This window comes from Phyllopteryx taeniolatus, chromosome 13 (assembly GCF_024500385.1).
Source record: "Phyllopteryx taeniolatus isolate TA_2022b chromosome 13, UOR_Ptae_1.2, whole genome shotgun sequence".
Lineage (NCBI taxonomy): Eukaryota > Metazoa > Chordata > Actinopteri > Syngnathiformes > Syngnathidae > Phyllopteryx > Phyllopteryx taeniolatus.
The window spans coordinates 16,702,882-16,722,800 of NC_084514.1; the positions used below are offsets into that span (position 1 = coordinate 16,702,882).

At 41.1% G+C, this 19,919-nt stretch overlaps 2 protein-coding genes across 11 annotated transcripts in view; one reads left to right on the forward strand and one right to left on the reverse strand.

Annotated features, from left to right (window-relative positions):
* The first annotated feature begins 157 nt into the window (after positions 1-157).
* zfyve28 (zinc finger, FYVE domain containing 28) overlaps positions 158-19,919 on the forward strand; it is a 28,850-nt gene continuing 9,088 nt past the window's right edge. For 4 of the 10 annotated variants that reach the window (XR_009791533.1, XM_061795428.1, XM_061795432.1 and 1 more), the window contains exons 1-5: positions 7,526-7,961; positions 16,224-16,364; positions 18,952-19,089; positions 19,232-19,434; positions 19,545-19,634. Coding sequence is in view for 9 of the 10 variants with exons in the window: in XM_061795428.1 (XP_061651412.1) it covers positions 7,926-7,961; positions 16,224-16,364; positions 18,952-19,089; positions 19,232-19,434; positions 19,545-19,634 (608 nt within the window). In the remaining variant the exon portion in view is untranslated. Of the gene's footprint in view, positions 403-7,525; positions 7,962-14,838; positions 15,464-16,223; positions 16,365-18,951; positions 19,090-19,231; positions 19,435-19,544; positions 19,635-19,919 lie in introns of those variants that run through there. The other 6 variants (XM_061795426.1, XM_061795427.1, XM_061795433.1 and 3 more) reach the window with 4 other exon arrangements.
* Positions 1,232-6,899, reverse strand: LOC133487889 (cilia- and flagella-associated protein 99-like). Its single transcript, XM_061795129.1, has 15 exons — positions 6,472-6,899; positions 5,957-6,101; positions 5,755-5,849; positions 5,579-5,685; positions 5,226-5,388; positions 5,037-5,117; positions 4,882-4,950; positions 4,721-4,807; positions 4,556-4,641; positions 3,502-3,706; positions 3,254-3,398; positions 3,001-3,152; positions 2,089-2,294; positions 1,769-1,949; positions 1,232-1,673 (listed from the first exon to the last, which is right to left on the reverse strand). Exons 1-15 carry the CDS (start codon positions 6,583-6,585, stop codon positions 1,566-1,568), a joined length of 1,944 nt encoding a protein of 647 aa, XP_061651113.1. The 5' UTR covers positions 6,586-6,899; the 3' UTR covers positions 1,232-1,565.

Genomic DNA, 19,919 nt, shown 5'->3' on the forward strand with positions numbered 1-19,919 from the left:
CTCACATATTCTTACATTCGTGGCAATATACACAAGATAAGTGGATTATAACTGTGTGTCAATGTGAAAACTGTCGTTTTGTTTTGTTTTTCTTATTTTTGGTAATACAACGACCCGGAAGGGGGGAAGGGGGGAAGGACTGGACGATATCTGACAGCATCACCCGAATGCATCATGACATGTAAAAGTTGGACGTGCCTGTCGTCAACTTTAGAAGTGTCCGGTCGGCGGTCGATTCAGACAGAATAAAGATTATGAATACCCTACGTCATTATGATCAATTAGCTCATGTTTGCAGACGTTTTTGGTAGCACTTGCCGTACATGACCGGTCGCGAGCTATAAGCCTTGGCATTCAATCGACTAATATCGAGGCTGTGAGTAGCAGGTACCACCTTAGAAGGTAAGAGTTTTCGACATATCATGTTGAACATTTTTGTCTTCTCTTTTTTTTTTGTCCGTGCGTGCGCACAATATTTGAGCACGTGAATTTCTTCTCGTGTTTAACAGTTCCCGTAACATTGCTCAGTGAGTTCAAAACCAGACTAAAGGTAAAGAGGCCTATCATTACGTCATTTCTTAACACTGTCGTTCAAATTTGAAGTATGCTTGTGCATTGTTGATGTCACACCCGAGCTCAACATAAACGCAAATTACGTGCCACTGATGTCGTCCCTTGTAACATCTTTGTGTGTGTGTGTGTGTGTTTCATTAAAAATCACCCACGACACGAGGAGATGTCACCGTGCTGTCACGATGCTGAATAAGCCTATCATCCCCTCTAACGCCGTGCTGTGTTTTTCAGTATTTTATCTTTTATATTTCGTTGGGCGGAGCGCCGCCTCCGTCACCTTATCATGGTGGCGGGGTTTGTGTGTCCCAATGATCCTAGGAGCTAAGTTGTCTGGGGCTTGATGCCCCTGGTAGGGTCACCCATGGCAAACGGGTCCCAGGTGAGGGACCAGACAAAGGATGGCTCAGAGACCATCTATGATTCAGAAGAAATGCACGCGTAAGTGCATGTGTACATGGCTATGTGGCTGAGACTGATCAGTAACTTAAACTAGCCACTGACACGTTTGATCAGTGATTCAAAGTTTTTTTTCAATGGGGGCACAGGGGGAACTCAAGGTACCAGGGTAGCTAAGGAAGTCCCTGTAAAGGTTTCTGTTGTGGGTAAGGCCCAATGGTATTGTATGTATTCTGCATTTATAAAATGACATAATGCAACATACAGTGTAATCATTTAATGGCAGTAGCATTCAGGTCACTGTTTCTTTATCAAATCATTGAATACAAAACAAATTAATCCAGTTGTTAAATTTCCATCTAACTAATAAAAGTCTTTTGTGAATGATGATTGTAGAGTACAACTACTAGTCATTTACACTGCATCCATTGAGCAGACCAGAGCAAATGGAAAAGACTGAGTTGGCGTCCTTTAGTTGAAGACCGATAATCCTCAAAGTAGAATTTTTAAAAATCCAATGAATGTTCTGAGGACGAATTCATCTAGGAGCAAGAGACCATACATGCAGACATGCTGAAAGGCCATTTTGCATGCATTTATTTGCCGAGTGGTCCCCGTTGTGATACAATTTGAGAGTCTTTCCTCTCGATGTACTCCTCTAAACTCTGCTCCAAGTCCTCCCAGTTTATCTTCTTCAATCCAGACTATCAAAACACACAAAGACAACAGAGAGATAGTAGTCGGGGCAAACAGCAAAGCAATGACAACTAGCCTTGACTGATGTTGATTTCATACTCACTTTTCTGTGGGCCTCTGTGTTTTTACGAGTGTTTGCTGCTGCCTGCTTTGATGGTTTGCTTAAAATTGTCTTCATTTTTTGATAGTCTTGCTTTTTCTCTTCAAACTTCTTTCGCAGAGCCATGATTGTCTCCTCTTGAGTCTGCTGCAATCTAAACCTGGCTTCCTTTGCCTCTTCTTTCCTGTAATGTAACAAAACTAAGATTTATGTACGCATATCTAGTAATGGACATCGTGTATGTCCATGTACTGACTGGACCTCAGAGTCACTCTTTAAGAGGGATGAGAGTCAAAGAGTCAAAAGCACCGGATTTGGCTGACCTGAGGGCAGCGGCCATTCCCATGACTCTACTGTGGAGGTTGATGCTGTCCATGTCCTCCAACAGCAGCTGCTGCTTCTTATCTTTCTCCTCGAGGATGCAGTCCCTTTTCTTCTGCTGTTCATTCACGTCTGCTTCCTTCATGAAGAACAGACGCTCCTTCACCTCGGCATGGGACAGCTCTCCTAGCAGCTCATGACCTGCAGTCTGATACAAGAGGTCAACTTTGACACATTGTTAACTTCTACTGTATCTTTAGCCTGTTTCACACCGAGATCCTGCAAAATGAATGCATCAGGATTGCAATGGACAATCAGGCATTGCTGCAGTACATCCGTGCCATCTATACAGAACCCAACTAAAGTGGGATACACATAATAACTGGGCCAAATTGGAGCATATTTATTTTCAGTTAACCAAACATGCCTGTTTTTGGAATGTGGGAGGAAACTAGAGTACATGGAGAAAACCCATGCAACAAGCCCGACCTCCGAACTGTGAGGGAGATGTGCAACCCATCCACCACCGCTCGCCTTTCGCTTGACACATGCGGCCGTTCAAGCTCCTTGTGAGGAAAGAATAAAAAGAAAGAATCTGGGCTGAAGTGATGAGAACACAGCCGCAGAGCTTTCGGCAGCTCAACTCTTCCGACCGCATCCTCCCAACTGTTTCCTCAACTTCCTCAACCCTCAACCCATGTCCAGGCACTGTGGAATATATACATAAGACTATATACACGGATGGCTTCCAGGCTCTGTTACAGCTCTGATAATACCTCCAAAGGTAGAATATTATTGGGTCGACTTTGTCCGCTGTTCCATATCAGCTTATACAGAACAAAGACAAAAGAAATGTCATCTTTGATTATGGGTTGTGTGAGCGGGGCTTTACATCCGTCTGTCCTCACACTCACCTCTGTGTCATCAAAATATTTGAGCCTAGTGAGAGGACAATATTCAATTGTGTGGAGTTCACTGATGGCTCGAAACCTCCCGTCGAGCTCTGCCTGCGCTTCCTCTTGGGCTTGACGAAGGAGCTCTTGACTGTGCTCTGATATTTCCTTTACTGTGGTGATGGAATAAAATACAGTAAATTGTCTTGAATAGTAAATACTATTCAACTGATCAATGTGCTTTGCACAGCATGTGTGGCGTTTAGGTGCTTACCGACACTTCGCTTGAATTTCTTCACCTTCTCTTTAGCTTTTTTGGGGTTCTTTTTACACTTCTCTGATACTTGTTGCACCAAGTCTCTCTTTTCGTTTACCTCCTGCATTCTTTTCTGTACAGTTTTCAGTTTCATCCGAGACGCCTGCAAGAAATCCATGAAAACAAAATAGTAACTAAAAGAGTTATATCAAAATCTTTTTTTTTAATCTGGAGTCTTTAATCAGTGGTTAATAGAGTGTATCCACCTCTTCTTTTTTGAGCCGAGCAGCCTTCTTGTTACACTCTGTTGCTTTTGTGCGTTCCATCGCAATCTCAAGATGGCTGATTAGTATGTCCGCATGTTTCTGATCAGTCATTGCTGTCTTCTCTCGATGCTCTTTGTCACGCATTTCTTTTTGCCACTGAAGAAAAGAAGAGGGCTCATACGCCCCTTTCACCAGATTATCTAACCTGTCAACACAGAGAAAAGCACGTGGAATTTTATTTTAATCAATAAAATATTCAGTTCTATTGTTGTGTTTAGTTTTTCCCAATGATCTCATTTCCTCATATATTGACTTGGAACACTGCTTGTGTTTGTCACGCACGGAATAAATCCACTCTAATATCTGATTTTTTTCCCAACTCTTCTTTTCAAAGATTTTAGCAGCTTTTTGGTCTGGAATGTTCTACACAGCCCCTCTTTTATTAAACTCCACTGTGAACTTCACCTTTACAGATGCCATGTCTGCAGTTCTCTGTTCTGACACATCGTAGTATAAGAGCAGCAGCACAGTTGTGGTTAGCACATCTGTCTCACAGTATCTACTGTGTCTCGTTTCCATGTTCCCCCTGTGCTTGTGTGGACTTCTCCAGGTACATCTTAGTTTAATTGGAGACTAAATGATCCATAAATGTGAATAGTTGTTTGTTTATAAGTGCCCTGTGATTGACTGGCGACCAGCCCTGCGTGTGGCCCTGCTATTACTCAAAGTCAGCTGGGATAGGCACAAGCAGTGTGACCCTAATGAGGTGCTTTAGAAAATGGATGGATGGAAAAAATGAGGCGTCTGCTTGCTTGGGTTGTGGCGTTTTTTTTGTTCAAGTGGACGACACACCTCACAATTCTTTGACGCACGGCATATTTTGGAGTGAAGGCCACTATTTTGAATCAATGCAGAGTTTTTCGTGTGTTAATTTGGTACTGGATATCAACAGATGCTAAGTTTTTGTTTTCTGTTGCGATTAGTAACGAATGTACAGTATATTCAAACAAACTACTAATCAAGCTTCGGAAGTTGGAGAAAAAAAAGAAGCTACCTCTGCAGCTCTTCCTCCACCTTGCGGTCATGTAGCGCCCTCTGTCGCAGGATTGTGGCACTGTTGAGTTTCACAGGCCACGTTTTCTGACACAAGTGAGGAGGAGCAAGTTAATATTCATTATACAGACTTTTTTTTTTTATCCACTAATGCTGCCATTCTCACCTTATTAATAGGAGAAGGCTGACTTTTAAAAATGGAATTGAACTTGAGTTTTGTGTCCAACTCTTCCTTTATCTTGGCCATCGCCCTCTGCATTACACATTCGAATGGTCAGATAACCTTTAATAGTTTCTCCACTGCTAACATCAGAAGCTAGTCCATACCATTGTGCTTTCAGACTTTTGAGGTCTTGCACATTTGAACGGTGTCATATTAGCCTCATACAGCAGCTCCTTTAGTGACGAGCAGACAGAATGTCAATACATTGTGTGTCAAAAGTGTGAACAGAATTTTGTGATAATGGTAAAATATGCGTTACCTCTGTCATTTGATGGTTCCTTTGCTTGAGATCGTCTAATATCTGAACCTCCTTTGGAACTCTGTACATGCTGTTTGGTACCTGCAAAAGTCACAAACACGTGTGAAATTGTGAAATCATATAACCTGTTTTGATTGTATTACAAAAACATGCAAGTAAATATAGTGAATATAGTCATACACTTCTTACTGGTATGTATTTTTCTGGCACAGGGCTGAGCTCAGGGTGAGGTCGAGATGGTGGTTTACGATTAAAAAAAGAGAACTCTACAGGCTCGGTGGCTTTGGATGGAGAGTTTGGCATCTCACCCGCTCCAAGCCTCTTTATGAACATCCAAATCTTGGAGCGCCTCCTAAATGACAAAAGACAAATATTTTCAGAATCAGAATTATCTTTATTTGCCAAGTATGTCAAAAACACAAGCAATTTGTCTACGACAAGAAACAGAAAATACTTTTGAGACATAAAAACACACTACGGAGAGTCACTGAGCAATTTGATTTGAATTTTGATTAATGTTTTCATTGACTCCTTTTTAGCACCTTAGCAGTGGGTCAATCCAGTGGTTCTTCACATATTGGGCATCATAGATACAGTTCAACTCATCCTCTATCCAAGCGGTGAGGTTTGTAAAGAAGAAACTCAGGAACTACAAGCACAGTATACATTATTGTACATAATACGCAACAGATTTGTCTTTGTGCAACAATATTCTTACATTGTGCATGTTCTCAATATTCAGAGATCGGACAATGTTGCTGAAATCCTTCAGTCCAAGTTCATCAAAGTGGAATATAGTGAGATAACAGATGACTGAAAGCAACATAAATAGAACACAATGTCAGTCTTTTTTTTTTTTTTTTTTTTTTTTTTTTCCCCCCATTTCAAACTCAAGCCGACGACCAGTGGAAATAACTTACCGACAAACTGGCTGCGAAAATATTTTGATATGTGTTTCCCATCATGGCCATAGAAGGAATTGATGATGATGTCCAGGATCTTCTTTTGCTCAATACATCCCGAAACAACAATGATTACAAACTCCCTATGCTGAGGTTCCATGTCCTGGAAAATGTGCAGCAAAAGTGTCATTTTAAAGTCAGTCAGTTCTGCTACGTTGTACTGTCAGTCCCTTGTAAAAAGCAGTCATATCTTGCTTGCTGTTCATTTTCATATCATATAATATCCATCCATCTATCTCCTATAGCGCTGAGTTGGAGTGTATTTTAGCTGACTTTGGACAAAAGGCGAGGTACACCTTGGACTGGTCAAATTTGTAAAACCATTTAAGTCATTTGTAATGCCTAAATGACACACGTTTTATTTTACATATTAGTTTATTATTTTGTGTTTATTCTAAGCACCAAAAATATGATTTCTATATAGTATTGCAACATTTCACTGACCATAACTGATTCTGGTCACATTAGCTTACCTTCAGATCTTTTGAAGCATCTTCAATAAAGTCGTCCAGAGTCTGTTTGCTAGCTGGATACTGATCAATCAGTGCAATGGCCTTCTTGACAAGCGTTCCATAGCTTTTTGCCATTTTACTACAATACGAACAAAGTTTGAAATAACGTTCTGGAAATGTTCTCACCTCGATATGATCACTTACACACAATGTCAAATAATGTATATTTGCATTAAATACACCCGTGCCCGCCTTTTTGTAAAAAGAATGGCCGTTGGCCGAATGCCGTTTAGTCTGCTTGTTTTCCTCTCGTTGCCGTGGTGATGGGTTGCGTGGCGACAATCATGTAAACAGATTAACCTCAGAATGCACACACGTGAAAGGCTATTTTTAGAAATATAATAGACCCTTTGAAATGGTGATTATTTTTTTTACAATATGATCCTTCGACATGTTTAATACATTGGGTTTTCGATTAGCAAGGTGATGAGATTCTGATCCTTTGTTAACGGCAAAACAAAAATTACGTCATATGTTGTGACGTAGGTCAAATCCATGTGCTGCCTTCCAGTTCCATTGGAATTTACGATGTTCAAATTAACCTCAAATATGTCACATCGCCCTGTTAAACCAAAGGAATTTGTGTGCAGGAAAGCTCATTTCAATTTACTGCGCCTTTAGGAGAGAAAAGCTGATTACTAAAAACACATGCATACGGGGTTTTGGCAAAAAAAAGTCTCACAATATATCGTCTGTTTGCCTAAATCTGATTAACCAAAGGAGATTTTCCTGGAGCCCATTAGTCTCAACGTAGTCTTGTCACATTAAAATACAAAACAAAACATTTCATCCAGTTTTAATAAACAAAGGGGATGAACCAGGGTGATCATACACTTATTAACACAATGTAAATTACTGAAGTCTGCAAAGTCTTATTATTGTTCACAGAAACGCGTATTTAAATTATCAAATAAATTCCACCATTCATAAGTGAACGCATATAATATAGGTGTTCGTCATTTCCGTTGTTTTGAGAACGGTACTTGAACGCATCACTTCCTGTGAAAGTGGGAGGTGAATGTTGTCAACGTGACTGTCAAGTAACGTCGGACGTGCAACTGAGACGCGCTCGCTTCTCGCTGGCTGCTGCTGGTGCTGTTGTAAGCTTGGGACTTTGGAAGTGGCAGGACGGGGAAGACAGGCGCCGGCAAGCCCCGCACGACGACAAAATGTGGAAATAAGTCGTTGCCTCCGTGTATACCCACCGTCTCACTTCAGGGCCATTTGGTAGCATTTTGGACAATTTACCGTACGGTTTTCTGTTTTTGTTTTGGGTTAGGTTTTTTTTTTTTTTTGTCCGTATTGTAAGCCACTGTCGGTAGCTAGCTTAGCAGTCGAGCGAGGCTGTCAGGCACACAGGTGCCCCGGAGAAGCAGACGAGTGCTCGGTGACAAAAGGAAGGTGGCGAGGTAACGATGAACCGCTTCCGAAAGTGGCTCTACAAGCCCAAGGTAAGTTCCCTGGAATTCACACGGTATGTCAGACCAGCGTTTGGCCATTTTATTTTGTATTTCCCGGCGGCAGTGTGGCTGGCTCTGCTAGCCCGCAAGCATCACTTGTGTCTCACATCTGCTAACGTTAGATGGCCGGTCGGCGACGTGCTCTGATGTTGACATGTGCAGCCTCAGCCCCCCCTTTGTGTTTGTTGACCCCTTTTGTTCAAGAGCCACACTGGGGAAAACATGTTTGTGTGAATGCCAAATCACCCCACCACGCACACTCTGTTGTCAGAATGGCTGCACTGTGATTGTTCACAATCCTGCTTTAAAAACCTTTAGAACAGGAGTGGGCATACTTGTGCTAAAGCCAGGGCCACGTTTAATTTTATTTATAAAGGATAGCTTGGTGTCAAGTCATTTGTGAAATGGTTAAAAGGTGTTTTTAAAAAGTTAACTTTTTTAATATCTATAAAATAAAATCTATACGTTTTTGTTCTATTTATATTTATAGAAAAAGTGGGGCATGGGAAAAAGTGAAAATGGTAACTAGTTTATCTTAATATTAAAATTAACTATCTTATTGTATTTTTTATTATTAAAGTTTATAATTTTATAATTAAATAGTTTATAACAGTTAACCGGTTAGGGTCATCCTCTGCAACTAGTTTGACTGCGATTCCACATCAAATCGCAAGTAAATGGTGGTGTGCAGGGTTCTAGACACAATGCAACAGCACAGAGGCATTGTGCAGAGTGCAGGGTTCTAGACACAATGCCACAGCACAGATTTTTACGGCCAATCAGAATGCCAAGTTATATGATCTTTCACAAAAATGGCGAACTGGATGGAAGAAAAAGGAATAAGTGATAGATGGCATGCACAGTCGTTTTTGACTGCTAAAGAAAAGCCATGTATTGAATTTTTTATTATTTAATATTTTTTTGCAGCGGGTTATGGATCGTTTGGTCTGCAACAGTCCATCACTGACTGTTAATTTGTATGCAATTGTTCAATTCCGTGTGTTAATTTGTATGCAATCGTTCAGTTCCGTGTAGTTCAGTCGCTTTAGAGTCACAAGTGAGCTCAATTCTATCCCTGATGTTTGGTGAGAGGCGGGATACACCCGGAGTAGTGACACGGACACACTATGTTGGACTATATATACAGTCAGCAAGAAAAAGAGATGAACCCTTTCGAATGACCTGGATTTCTGCATAAGTTGATAATAAACTGACTCACCTGACTCAAGACAGATAATCAGTCATGTTTTTACTGTGGAACAGTGGACGACTGGTTCGAGCGTGTGTCTCACAGTTCTGAGGACTGGGGTTCAATCCCCGGCCCCGCCTGTGTGGAGTTTGCATCTTCTCCCCGTGACTGCATGGGTTTTCTCCGGGCACTCCGGTTTCCTCACACATCCCAAAAACATGCATGGCAGGTTAATTGACAACTCTAAATTGCCCGTAGGTGTGAGTATGAATGGTTGTTTGTTTATCTGTGCCCTGCGATTGGCTGGCAACCAGTTCAGGGTGTACCCCGCCTCCTACCCGATGATAGCTGGGATAGGCTGCAGCACGCCCGCGACCCTAGTGAGGAGAAGCGGCACAGAAAATGGATGGATGGATGTTTTTACTGAACACATGTAAATGTCACAGTGCAGGGTAAAAAAAAAAATAGGGCAACCTTTAGATTTATTAACTGGTGGAAACTTTGGCCGCAATAACCTCAACCAAACATTTCCTTTAGTAGTTGCAGATGAGACGTGCACAATGGTGAGGTGAACATTTTGGACCGTTCCCCTTTATAAAGGTGTTTCAGTTCAACAAACATATTTACAGTAGGGTGAACATCAAGACTTTCAGAGATAATGTTGTAACTCTTTCAAGCTTAATGCAAGTTCCCAATTCCTAATAGCAGGTCTTCTGACGGTTCTTTTGTGTGAAGCATGGTTCACGTGGGGCAGTACTTGAGAATTGTTTTATTTATTTATCGCGCATGTGTATAAATGGTAAATGGACTGCACTTATATAGCGCTTTATCGACACTATCACAGTGCCCAAAGCACTTTACAAAGTCTCGCATTCACACACACACACACACACACATACACATGGGTGATTGATGCCATGCAAGGTGCTGCCAGGCCCACTGGGAGCAAATTAGGTTTCAGTGTCTTCCCCAAGGACACTTGCAGACAATCAGAGCCGGGATTCAAACCGGCGACCCTTCAGCCACTCGACGACCTCTACCTACTGTGAAGGAGGAAGGAGTGCGCGCAGGTGCGAGTGTACAGTTGCAAGTGTAGTGACGGCGACCGGGGAAGAGTAGTGATTAGCGGAGGAGCTAATAAAGCCATTAAAGCAGCAAATCAGTGCTTCGTGCCTTTATTGTTGCCGCCACCCAGCTCAGCTGTGCAACGAGAGAGTTAAACCAGAGGAGGACAACCTCGGCACTGGCGAGGGCGTCTCCGCTGCATCTCCCCACCACGGTTAGGTGACCCTAGCAGGAAAGGTTAACACTTTGTATAAAGAAACTTAAAATACATTAAAATAACAAAATAAGATGCTGTACTTACCATTACTGCTGAGAAAGTGAAAAAAGGAGTGCGAAAAAGGCAAAGATACTCCCGGCGCACTATGCACTAGCTAAGCAGAAACGCTATGGTGCTGGGGACAAAATAGCGGACGAGGCACGGGCGTCGTAAAGTTGAAACGTCGTAGGTCAAGTACGTCGTAACTCGGGGACTTCCTATATTAGTTTTGTGTCTATTATTGTGACTTTGATGATCAGCTCACATTTTAGGACCAATTTATGCAAATATCTAATTTAATTGGTTCACATACAACATTTTGTTCCAACTCCAAATTGTAAAAACTTTTGAGAAATAGCGACTTCAAGGCACCAATCCGTTGACTTGTAGCTACCGTAAATGGGGAAACCTTCTGCAAGTGTTTTATTGCCTTTTGGTGTAAATGAATGATCAATGAAACAAAACGTTGATGACTACTTCATCATTGGTTCAATGAGTAATGTTGAAGGACTGTTGGATTTTAATCCCGCATTGATGGCTAAACTCTGACCACATTTATCCTTGTGAGCAGCCAAAGTCTCTGCTAAATCTGCTTCTGCCAGGCCAAGACATTTCTTTTTTGGAGTCAGAGGTTATAATATTTGCTGTAATTCTTGAATGATGCAAGCAGAGCAGGTCGTGGGTACCTTGTTAAATATTCCAGTTGCAGTACTTTTGATAAGTGAGGGACTTTCTTTTTAAAAGAAAAAAATTTTAGGTGTAGGAAATGTGAACTACTTAATGCAATGCTTTGACTGTATAGGTATGTATGTAGTAGGTGTATCAATATATTATTTACATGTGCTGCATCATCACTGTACATTGCTTTTCTCAGAGTAAAAACTGTGTTTCTTCACCAGAGGTCGATTAAGAATGATCTATGTGGTCTACTGCTTGACAGTAATTCTGTACTCATTCTATTTATAGTGACCACAGTGGGAGGAACTGTCCTATTGAAAGTCTTGGACAACACTTGTACTGTACATTATTGTAAAAAGTACCCTTTTGTGGAGCACAGATGAACATTTGCATTAAACTATATACAGATTAATTTGTAAAACTTGTTTTACCTGATTAAAAAAAGGAAAAACATTAAAGAAAAAGCAAAGCTAAAGGTATGCCGTGTACTCTCCACTCAGATTCCCAGCATGCATTAAAATTAATTTTGTTATGAAATTAAATTTGCATATGAACTGCTCATAAAAAGGTTCTCAATGCACCATAATGTTCAGAATTTGTGGTCTACAGCTCTTTGCATGGTGTGTTTCTTATACCTACAGTGGAAACCGCGAGGAAGTCCCAACAGTCTATTCTGCTGGTTCTGAATATGAACCTTGAATTTGTTAGGATTTCAAAGAAATATCCTACAGAAATTAATGTAATAAAATTGCTAGGATTAATCTGATCTTTTCCATATTGTGGCCACCATTAAACCTTGGATAACTGTACAGGCAATTTTTTTAGGTAAAAGTAGATCATCTGTAAGGACTTTCTTTGGAACTTTAGGGTATATATAAATGTATATATATACAGTGGGTACGGAAAGTTTTCAGACCCCCTTAAATTTTTCACTCTGTTTTATTTATTGTGATCATCCTTAAAATGGTTCTACACCTACATTGGAGTCCAGCTGTGTTTGAGTATACTGATTGGGCTTGATTAGGAAAGCCACACACCTGTCTGTATGAGACCTTACAGCTCACAGTGCATGTCAGAGAAAATGAGATTCATGAGGTCAAAGGAACTGTCTGAAGCTCAGCGACAGAATTGTGGTAAGGCACAAAATTACAAAATCATTTCTGCTGCACCTAAGGATCCTAGAGAAGAACCCTTCCTAGAGCTGGCCGTCCGGTCAAACTGACCAATTGGGGGAGAAGAGCCTTGGTGAGAGAGGTAAAGAAGAACCCAAAGATCCCTGCGCCTCAGCTCCAGAGATGCAGTCGGGAGATGGGAGAAAGTTCTACAAAGTCAACCATCACTGCAGCCCTCCACCAGTCGGGGCTTTATGGCAGAGTGGCCCGACGGAAGCCTCTCCTCAGTGCAAGACACATGAAAGCCCGCATGGAGCTTGCTAAAAAACACCGGAAGGACTCCAAGATGGTGTGAAAGAAGATTCTCTGGTCTGATGAGACCAAGATGGAAATTGTTGGCCTTAATTCTAAGTGGCGTGTGTGAGGAAAACCAGGCACTGCTCATCACCTGTCCAATACAGTCCCAACAGTGAAGCATGGTGGTGGCAGCATCATGCTGTGGATGTGTTTATATATATATATATATATATATATATTATGTATGTTATGTATATATTGTATATATATATATAGTATTTATATATTATATATATTATGTATATATTATATATTATATGTATGTATTATATATATATATAATATATATTATATATAATATATATTTATATATATATAATATATATTTATATATATATATAATATATATTTATATATATATATAATATATATTATATATGATTATATATGATTGATTTGTTATTTTTTTTATTTTATTGTTTCACTCACCTGGTTGACTGATACTTCTTCTTCATTGGTTTACGCCTCTTCTTCGTTGTTTTTCGCCACTTCTTTGCGGCTGGAGGACTAGGCATCGAAACTAGGAACCGAAATTTTTAAATTTGAACAGTTCCGCGAGAGAAGGAGAAGGAAAGGGGAGAAGTAAGGTCTCTTTTTCAAGCAGGTTCGGTGTGTGCACGCCGGTGTCATCAATGATATCCAAGTGTGTGATAGCACTCATCAGTTGCACGCTTTGATTGGAAATGAAGTGTAGAATCTCAAGACCTTGGAGGATTCAGAAAATACAAAAATGCCGATGCTGTGCAGTGGCAGGCTCTCGAACAGCCACTACCCATTACTAATTTACTGCTCACAAAAGAATAGTTGGTCTGAAATCAGTTTTGCACCACTGTGGATTGCATCATCTTCAGCGCAGTCCACAGTGGCCGACAGTGGGAGTATCACAGGGGTATGTCACACCACAAGGGATGAGAGTCCGCTGAATCATGTCCATACTTAATGCAAGGTAGAGCTGTCATTGGTGGGGATGACGTAAGTTCTGGAAACATACGCCCGGACGATCACTCCTTTTCTGAATCTTTGCCATTGCACTATAACAATACAGTTTCACATTTTGCCATACTACACTGAGAATGCCTAATTTTATCTGATCTCTGAAGCTAAAAGGGGTTAGGCCTGGTGAGTACTATGATGGAAGACCAATCAGGAAAACCAGGTGCCATAATCTTACCCAGCCTCTCGGGCTGGGGGCCAAGCCAGCCGACCTCAATAGGTAGGGTTGGAAGTCAGAAAGAGTCTCTGTCCATTAAAATTTTATCCAAAAACGGTGACCCAGAATAAGGAAAAAGCTGGACGAACAATAGTGTCAGATGTGACGGCTTTGTATGTTAGGGGATTTAATTGATGATTGCACTGGTTTCTCTTATTCGTCCAAGCCAAAAGACAGTAGTAGTAGGTTGATATGTGAAAGGTGAAATTAAAGTGCAATACTTGGCTAAAACCAGCAGAATCGCTCTTGATTCAACCTTAGTGAGTTTGTGGTCCATGATATAGCTGATATATTTGGATAATCAGTTCCCTACATTTTCTTATTTTATGTTTGCATCACTGAATTGAAGCATGACGTGTGAATCTAGCCTAATTGCGTAGGCAAGAGCAATAGCTGCGTCAGCTACTTGCATATAGTGACATCATTCGAAGTGCAACCCACAAAGAATTCCACAAGAATGTGACACAATGAACAAAGAACAATTCATATTATTTAGCCTTTTTGTTAATTGTTCCTGGCATGTGGCTGTTTTTCTTTACAAGATGGGCTTTCTTTGTGGAGAGTAAAAAAAATAAATAAACGCAAATACTGCAATGTATCATGCTCCATATTTTAACTTTAATCAGTTTAGTTCACTTCACAACTTTATCCAACTTTGTCCAAATGTTCTGCTGCTTCATTGAAACAGCATTAGTGTCACCCAATGTTGGAAGTGACAGACATGGTTGCCCTCTTTAAGCCTGGTCTCTAACATTTGAGGAATCATTATTTCATGCAATTTTATAGATAAAGCTGCAAAAATGTCATTGGGTTCCAGTGCATTTTGAACACTGCCTGCCTTTGACAGTTTCTCCCATGATGCATTGCTGTAGGAAAATTCCCTCTTGTATGAGGAATGCAGCTTTAAGATGACATCAGTTTCAAACGCCTCTATTCTTTCTCGCTGCACATTGACCTATATGCTTCAGGAAAAAAAAAATCTTTGTTTCTCCTTCTGCTCTTTCCTGTCATCACCATGACTTTGTGTCACAGACCCTCCCGCTGTTGTCAAGTGTCAATCTGCCCTTTTTAAAATATATATCTTACCATATGCAGGTCTTTTGAACAGCCTTTTCATGCAGTATGTATTTCTTTTCTTAAATGATGCGACAAGAATTCCTACTGCAGGTCTCTGTATACTCTCCATGCAGTTTGTTTCATTATTAATGAGTGTGAGTGAGGGAACAGCGTTGTGTATCATATTCGGAGAAGGGCCACAAGGGAGCGTATCACGCAACAGGAAGAGCACTGCAAACTTGAGGGGAAAAGCACCTGTGAGAGATTTCTCAATTACAGTAATGTTCCATTTGATGTCATAAAAAACACTTCCACTCCACCACAGACAAAAAGACAAGTCTCTCTCAGTCTGCCCAGTCATGTTGCCCTTTTAGTTCCTGAGCTCCTGTACTATCATTTGGTGTCTCGCAGTGTGTGTGTGTGATGATGCGTGTCGGCATGTGGTCGCCATTTTCAAATCCATTAACCTTTCGGTCTATCTTCCTTGCTTTTGTCTGCATGTGCATAGATTGTCTTTTGTACTCAGAATTTAAGAATATCTATTTATTTCCTTTTCTCGTACAAGCATGGGTAAGTGATTATTATTCTTTATTCTTTTCTTTTTTGCCATACCTTGTGGTGTTTTTTCACTCAACCAGTGCACGATTTGCTCAACTGTGTTGTTGGTCCCAACACCTCCAGTGTGCGGTGGGAGATAATGACACAAATGCTCTACCGGGGTTAGGCTCACTAATTACGCCTACTCTTCTGGGAGCTTTCACAGTATTAAAGCCATTGTTAACTCACCCAGTGACAATGAATACTAAATATGTCATTTCCATTGCAAAATATGTGGATTTATGTTGTCTGCAATTTGCACATAATCTACAAGACAGTCTGGTGATTTGTGTGCCCTACATTTATTTTTAATTTAACTCCTATACATCAATTGTGTTCATTTTATGTGTGCACAGCATAGAATTATACCTTAGTAGTCAATTCATCATTTGTAAATTTGCATATAGTCCAGTTCTAGAATAAACAAATACACTGTGTGTGTCTTTATCTTACACTGTGGTTATTTATGTAGCAAACCTCTGAAAGGTGGAGGCAGACAAGTGTTGTTTAATGTATTCGGCAGCTATGAGTTCTTCTTGAGGACTCACAAGACTCACTTCTTGCGGTTTATCAACACTGCCTCTGTCCCAGTACTTTACAAGAACTGATATGCACTGGATGCTAAATCATGGTTTTAATTTGGTGGAAAGACCCCGATGGGAAAAATAAAATGTCTAGCCATTCTGTCTCTTAAGCAGCTTTTGTCAGAGTGGTTTGTTGTGATTCTGTGCAGAGGACAGACCCACAGCTTCTGGCCCAATTCTACTATGCTGACGATGAGCTGAACCAGGTGGCCGCTGAGCTGGACAGCCTCGATGGCAGGAAGGACCCTCAAAGATGTACGCTGCTGGTCAACCAGTTCCGCTCCTGCCAGGTGAGTTGAGAGGAGTGAGGATCAGCAGTATATTCTGCTGCCTTTCATTAGAAATCGCAATATTCCACTGGGACATGTTGAATTTATGCTCCTTTTTTGCGGCGGCTGCTGAGATTTCTGTGCAGAATACAGGTTACAGTTTTATTTTTAAAGAGTAGACATTTTGTCTCTATATAAGTGTACTTCAGATCGCCACGTGTGAATATCTAGTTCACTAACTTCCCTTCAGAGAGCAACTACACTTTATAAGGCTGTTTACACTGTATGGTTTATCCACTAAAAACAATTAAATGTATAGTTTTGACTACTCATTTGCTTCTATAGGTTTGTGTGAACTGGTATTGTTTTGACATCATTGTCATCTGTAGGTAGAACTTTTTAAACACACCCAAAAAAAATCTATTTTACTAAATTATTTTTTGTATAAAACGTGATTTAATTCTGCTTGCTTGTTGGAACGCATGATAAAATCGAGATATCCTGTTTATAACTATGACTTTCTAGTATTCAAAGCTTTCTGCAAGATTAGTGTTGGCTTCAAAATGTTTGGATTGAGACAAATTGATTTTACACTGATGCATCAATGCACATATTTGGATGAGACAAACCATCTGTTTGGACATTGGTTTTGGCCTACACGCTAAAAATAGACTCAACGCTTATCAGCGTCAGTCTAAAAATTGGTGTGGTTATCTCATTGTTACCTTATCTAGGTCAAGTTTCCACAGTATTTGCGTTTTTTTTTTTTTTTACTCTCCACACGTTGAGCTGATAACATCCGATAAGTGCATAGTTTCGTAAGCGTGCAAGGGTCTTTGAAAGCAAGGGAACACACTCATTTTGATGAGTTAAAGGGCTTTGGGTCATGTGTTTGGTTAATAAATGTCTAACGGTGGCTTCTTTTGGGGGCATTTACAATGGCACCTTTGATACAAGTGTGGAACAAGACACACACTTTTCACATAGCTGAACAGTGTTTAGCTGATAAAAAGTCTATCTATCCATCCATCTATCCATTTTCTATAGTGCTTGTTCCCATTAGGATTGAAGGTGAGCTGGAGTCTATCCCAACTGATGGGAGAGAGGCAGGGTACACACTGGACTGGTCGCCAGTCAATTACAGGGCACATATAGACAACCATTCACACCTATGGACAATTTGGAATCGGCACTTAACCTAACATGCATGATTTTGGACCGTGGGAAGAAGCCAGAGTACCCTTGAAAACCAACGCAATCACGGAGAGCACATGCAAACTCCACTCAGGAAGGCCGTAAGCGAGATCTAAACACTGTACCTCAGCACCGAAGTGCATGCGTGCATGCCTGCATTTGTGCGTGCGTGTGTAAAACGTTTCATCTTATTTAATGTTTGTATTGCATGGGTGTATTAGTCTTCATTGTGTAAGTGTTAGTGTGCATTGTTAGCATGATGATAGAGATAATGGTTAGAGTAGTCTTTGTGTGGTCCGGGCTGAGAGGCGCTTGGAGGGCAAGGCTGTGCATGAGTGATGGACGCCATGCTGCATCATGCTGAGAGAGCTGCAGGTGGTGTTGGGAGGTCGTCGTGTGGCTTGTTGTGCACCAGCAGCCCTCCCAGCGCCACTACACACTGAGCAATGCTTAATAAGGTCACCACCAACTGTTCTTTTACCTTCCTCCTTTGGCAGTATGCTTTATTTTGGTTTTTCTGCAACTCTATTTTATTTTGCATGGTCTTTTTATATTGCAATTGTTGGGGTTTTCCCCATTGACTTTTCTCCTGAAAGCTTTGAAAGAATGACATAGGCAGTGATACCCGACAGCCAGGGGCACCAATAATAGCAGATGACCCCACTCGGGCCAACAATTTACATCGGCCACCACAGCTATCAGTTACTTTTCACGGTTCTCTCTGGGAGCATCTAGCATACTGCTTATTTATGTCAACCTGAGCGCTCCTACAATGTTTGTGCGTTTGTTGTTTAGAGGAACATAGATTAAATTGGCATACGTGAGAGACAGGTGAGGAGGAAGGTTGAAAGACAATCAGGGACAAAAGTAGAAGCTGAAAGAAGAATGGCAAACAATCTTTTGTCAAAGGAGGATTTACAGCCGGTACTCGAGATCGGTCATCACCAGTGTCCCCTGCTGCCAGAAGCTTCCGGACACACCAACAGTTTACAGCTGTAAAGGAATCAATGGTCAAGCTTTCTGTCTCAAAGCTTTTTAATCTTACTCCTCTGGGCGTGCAGAGAAAGACGCAGTGCTGCGCCTGACAAGATTACAGTGCACAGTGCTGCCACAGTTGAGTGAAAAGCTCATTCTAAGTCATTGTTATGGCTCTTGTACATGCCAACGGCACATAAGCTCTTGATTAGCTCTCACGGCGTGTGACGCAGTATTTTCACAGCTTGAATCATGGGCCTCATTTTAGTGTTTTTTTTATTGAAGGCCACCGACCCGAATGGTGTAATACTCACATCAAAGTGCTTTCATTCACTTCCCAATCAATGATCTCCAAAAGCTGCAATGGCGCTCTTGAAACAAGGTTTCATTTGCACTCATGTTTTGTTCAATATGCTTTTGTCACCGTGTGGCTCTGCAGGACAATGTGCTGAACATCATCAATCAGATCATGGATGAATGTATTCCCTGTGACCGAGCCAACAGAGACTTCTGTGTCAAGTTCCCTGAGGAGATTCATCATGACAACTTAGCAGGGCAACTGTGGTTTGGAGCAGAGGTACAATATTCCCTCAGCATAAGTCTGGAGGAAAACAAGCCTTCAATGAAGACTGTAAAATACTGTTCATTTCCCGAGGACAAGTTTACCACATGGAAACGTGTGACATGAGATTTTTAAAGTGGTTCCCACTCTTGTGCAGTGTTTAGCTGCAGGCTCCATCATCATGAACAGGGAGATTGAGAGTATAGCGATGAGACCGCTGGCAAAGGACCTGACTCGCAGCCTGGAGGAGGTACGCAACATCACCCGAGACCAGGCCTTGCGAGACCTCAATTTCTACACAGACCGCATGAAGGACGCACTGCGACATTTCGACAACCTTTTTGCTGAGTTTGAACTCAGGTAAATTAGGAGCTTCTTGGCAGTCGTAGCAGAAATAGTAATTCACATTTCCCACCAACAAACCTTTGACTCAACCGCAAATGTCATTGCTTCCCTCATTTGCATTGCAGCTATGTCTCAGCCATGGTGCCTGTCAAGTCTCCCAAAGAATACTATGTACAGCAGGAGGTGATTGTGCTCTTCTGTGAGACGGTGGAAAGGTGACTTTTTACCCACAAACAAAAAGTTGTCCAACTTCATATGTGTGTATTCTCTAGACCAAGTGGTTTTAAAACTTCAAAAAAAAAGACTTTGCTCTCCAAGTACCACCATTATGATAACATTATAATACATTAGTGTAATAGGCCCAAGTGTTCATCATAAACCGAGAGTGATTTTATTCTAAAAGTATATTTAGCCACTGTAACATTGAGCACTGTGACCGACTGTTTAGCACATCTGCCTCACAGTTCTGAGGATCGGGGTTCAAATCCCGGCCCCGCATG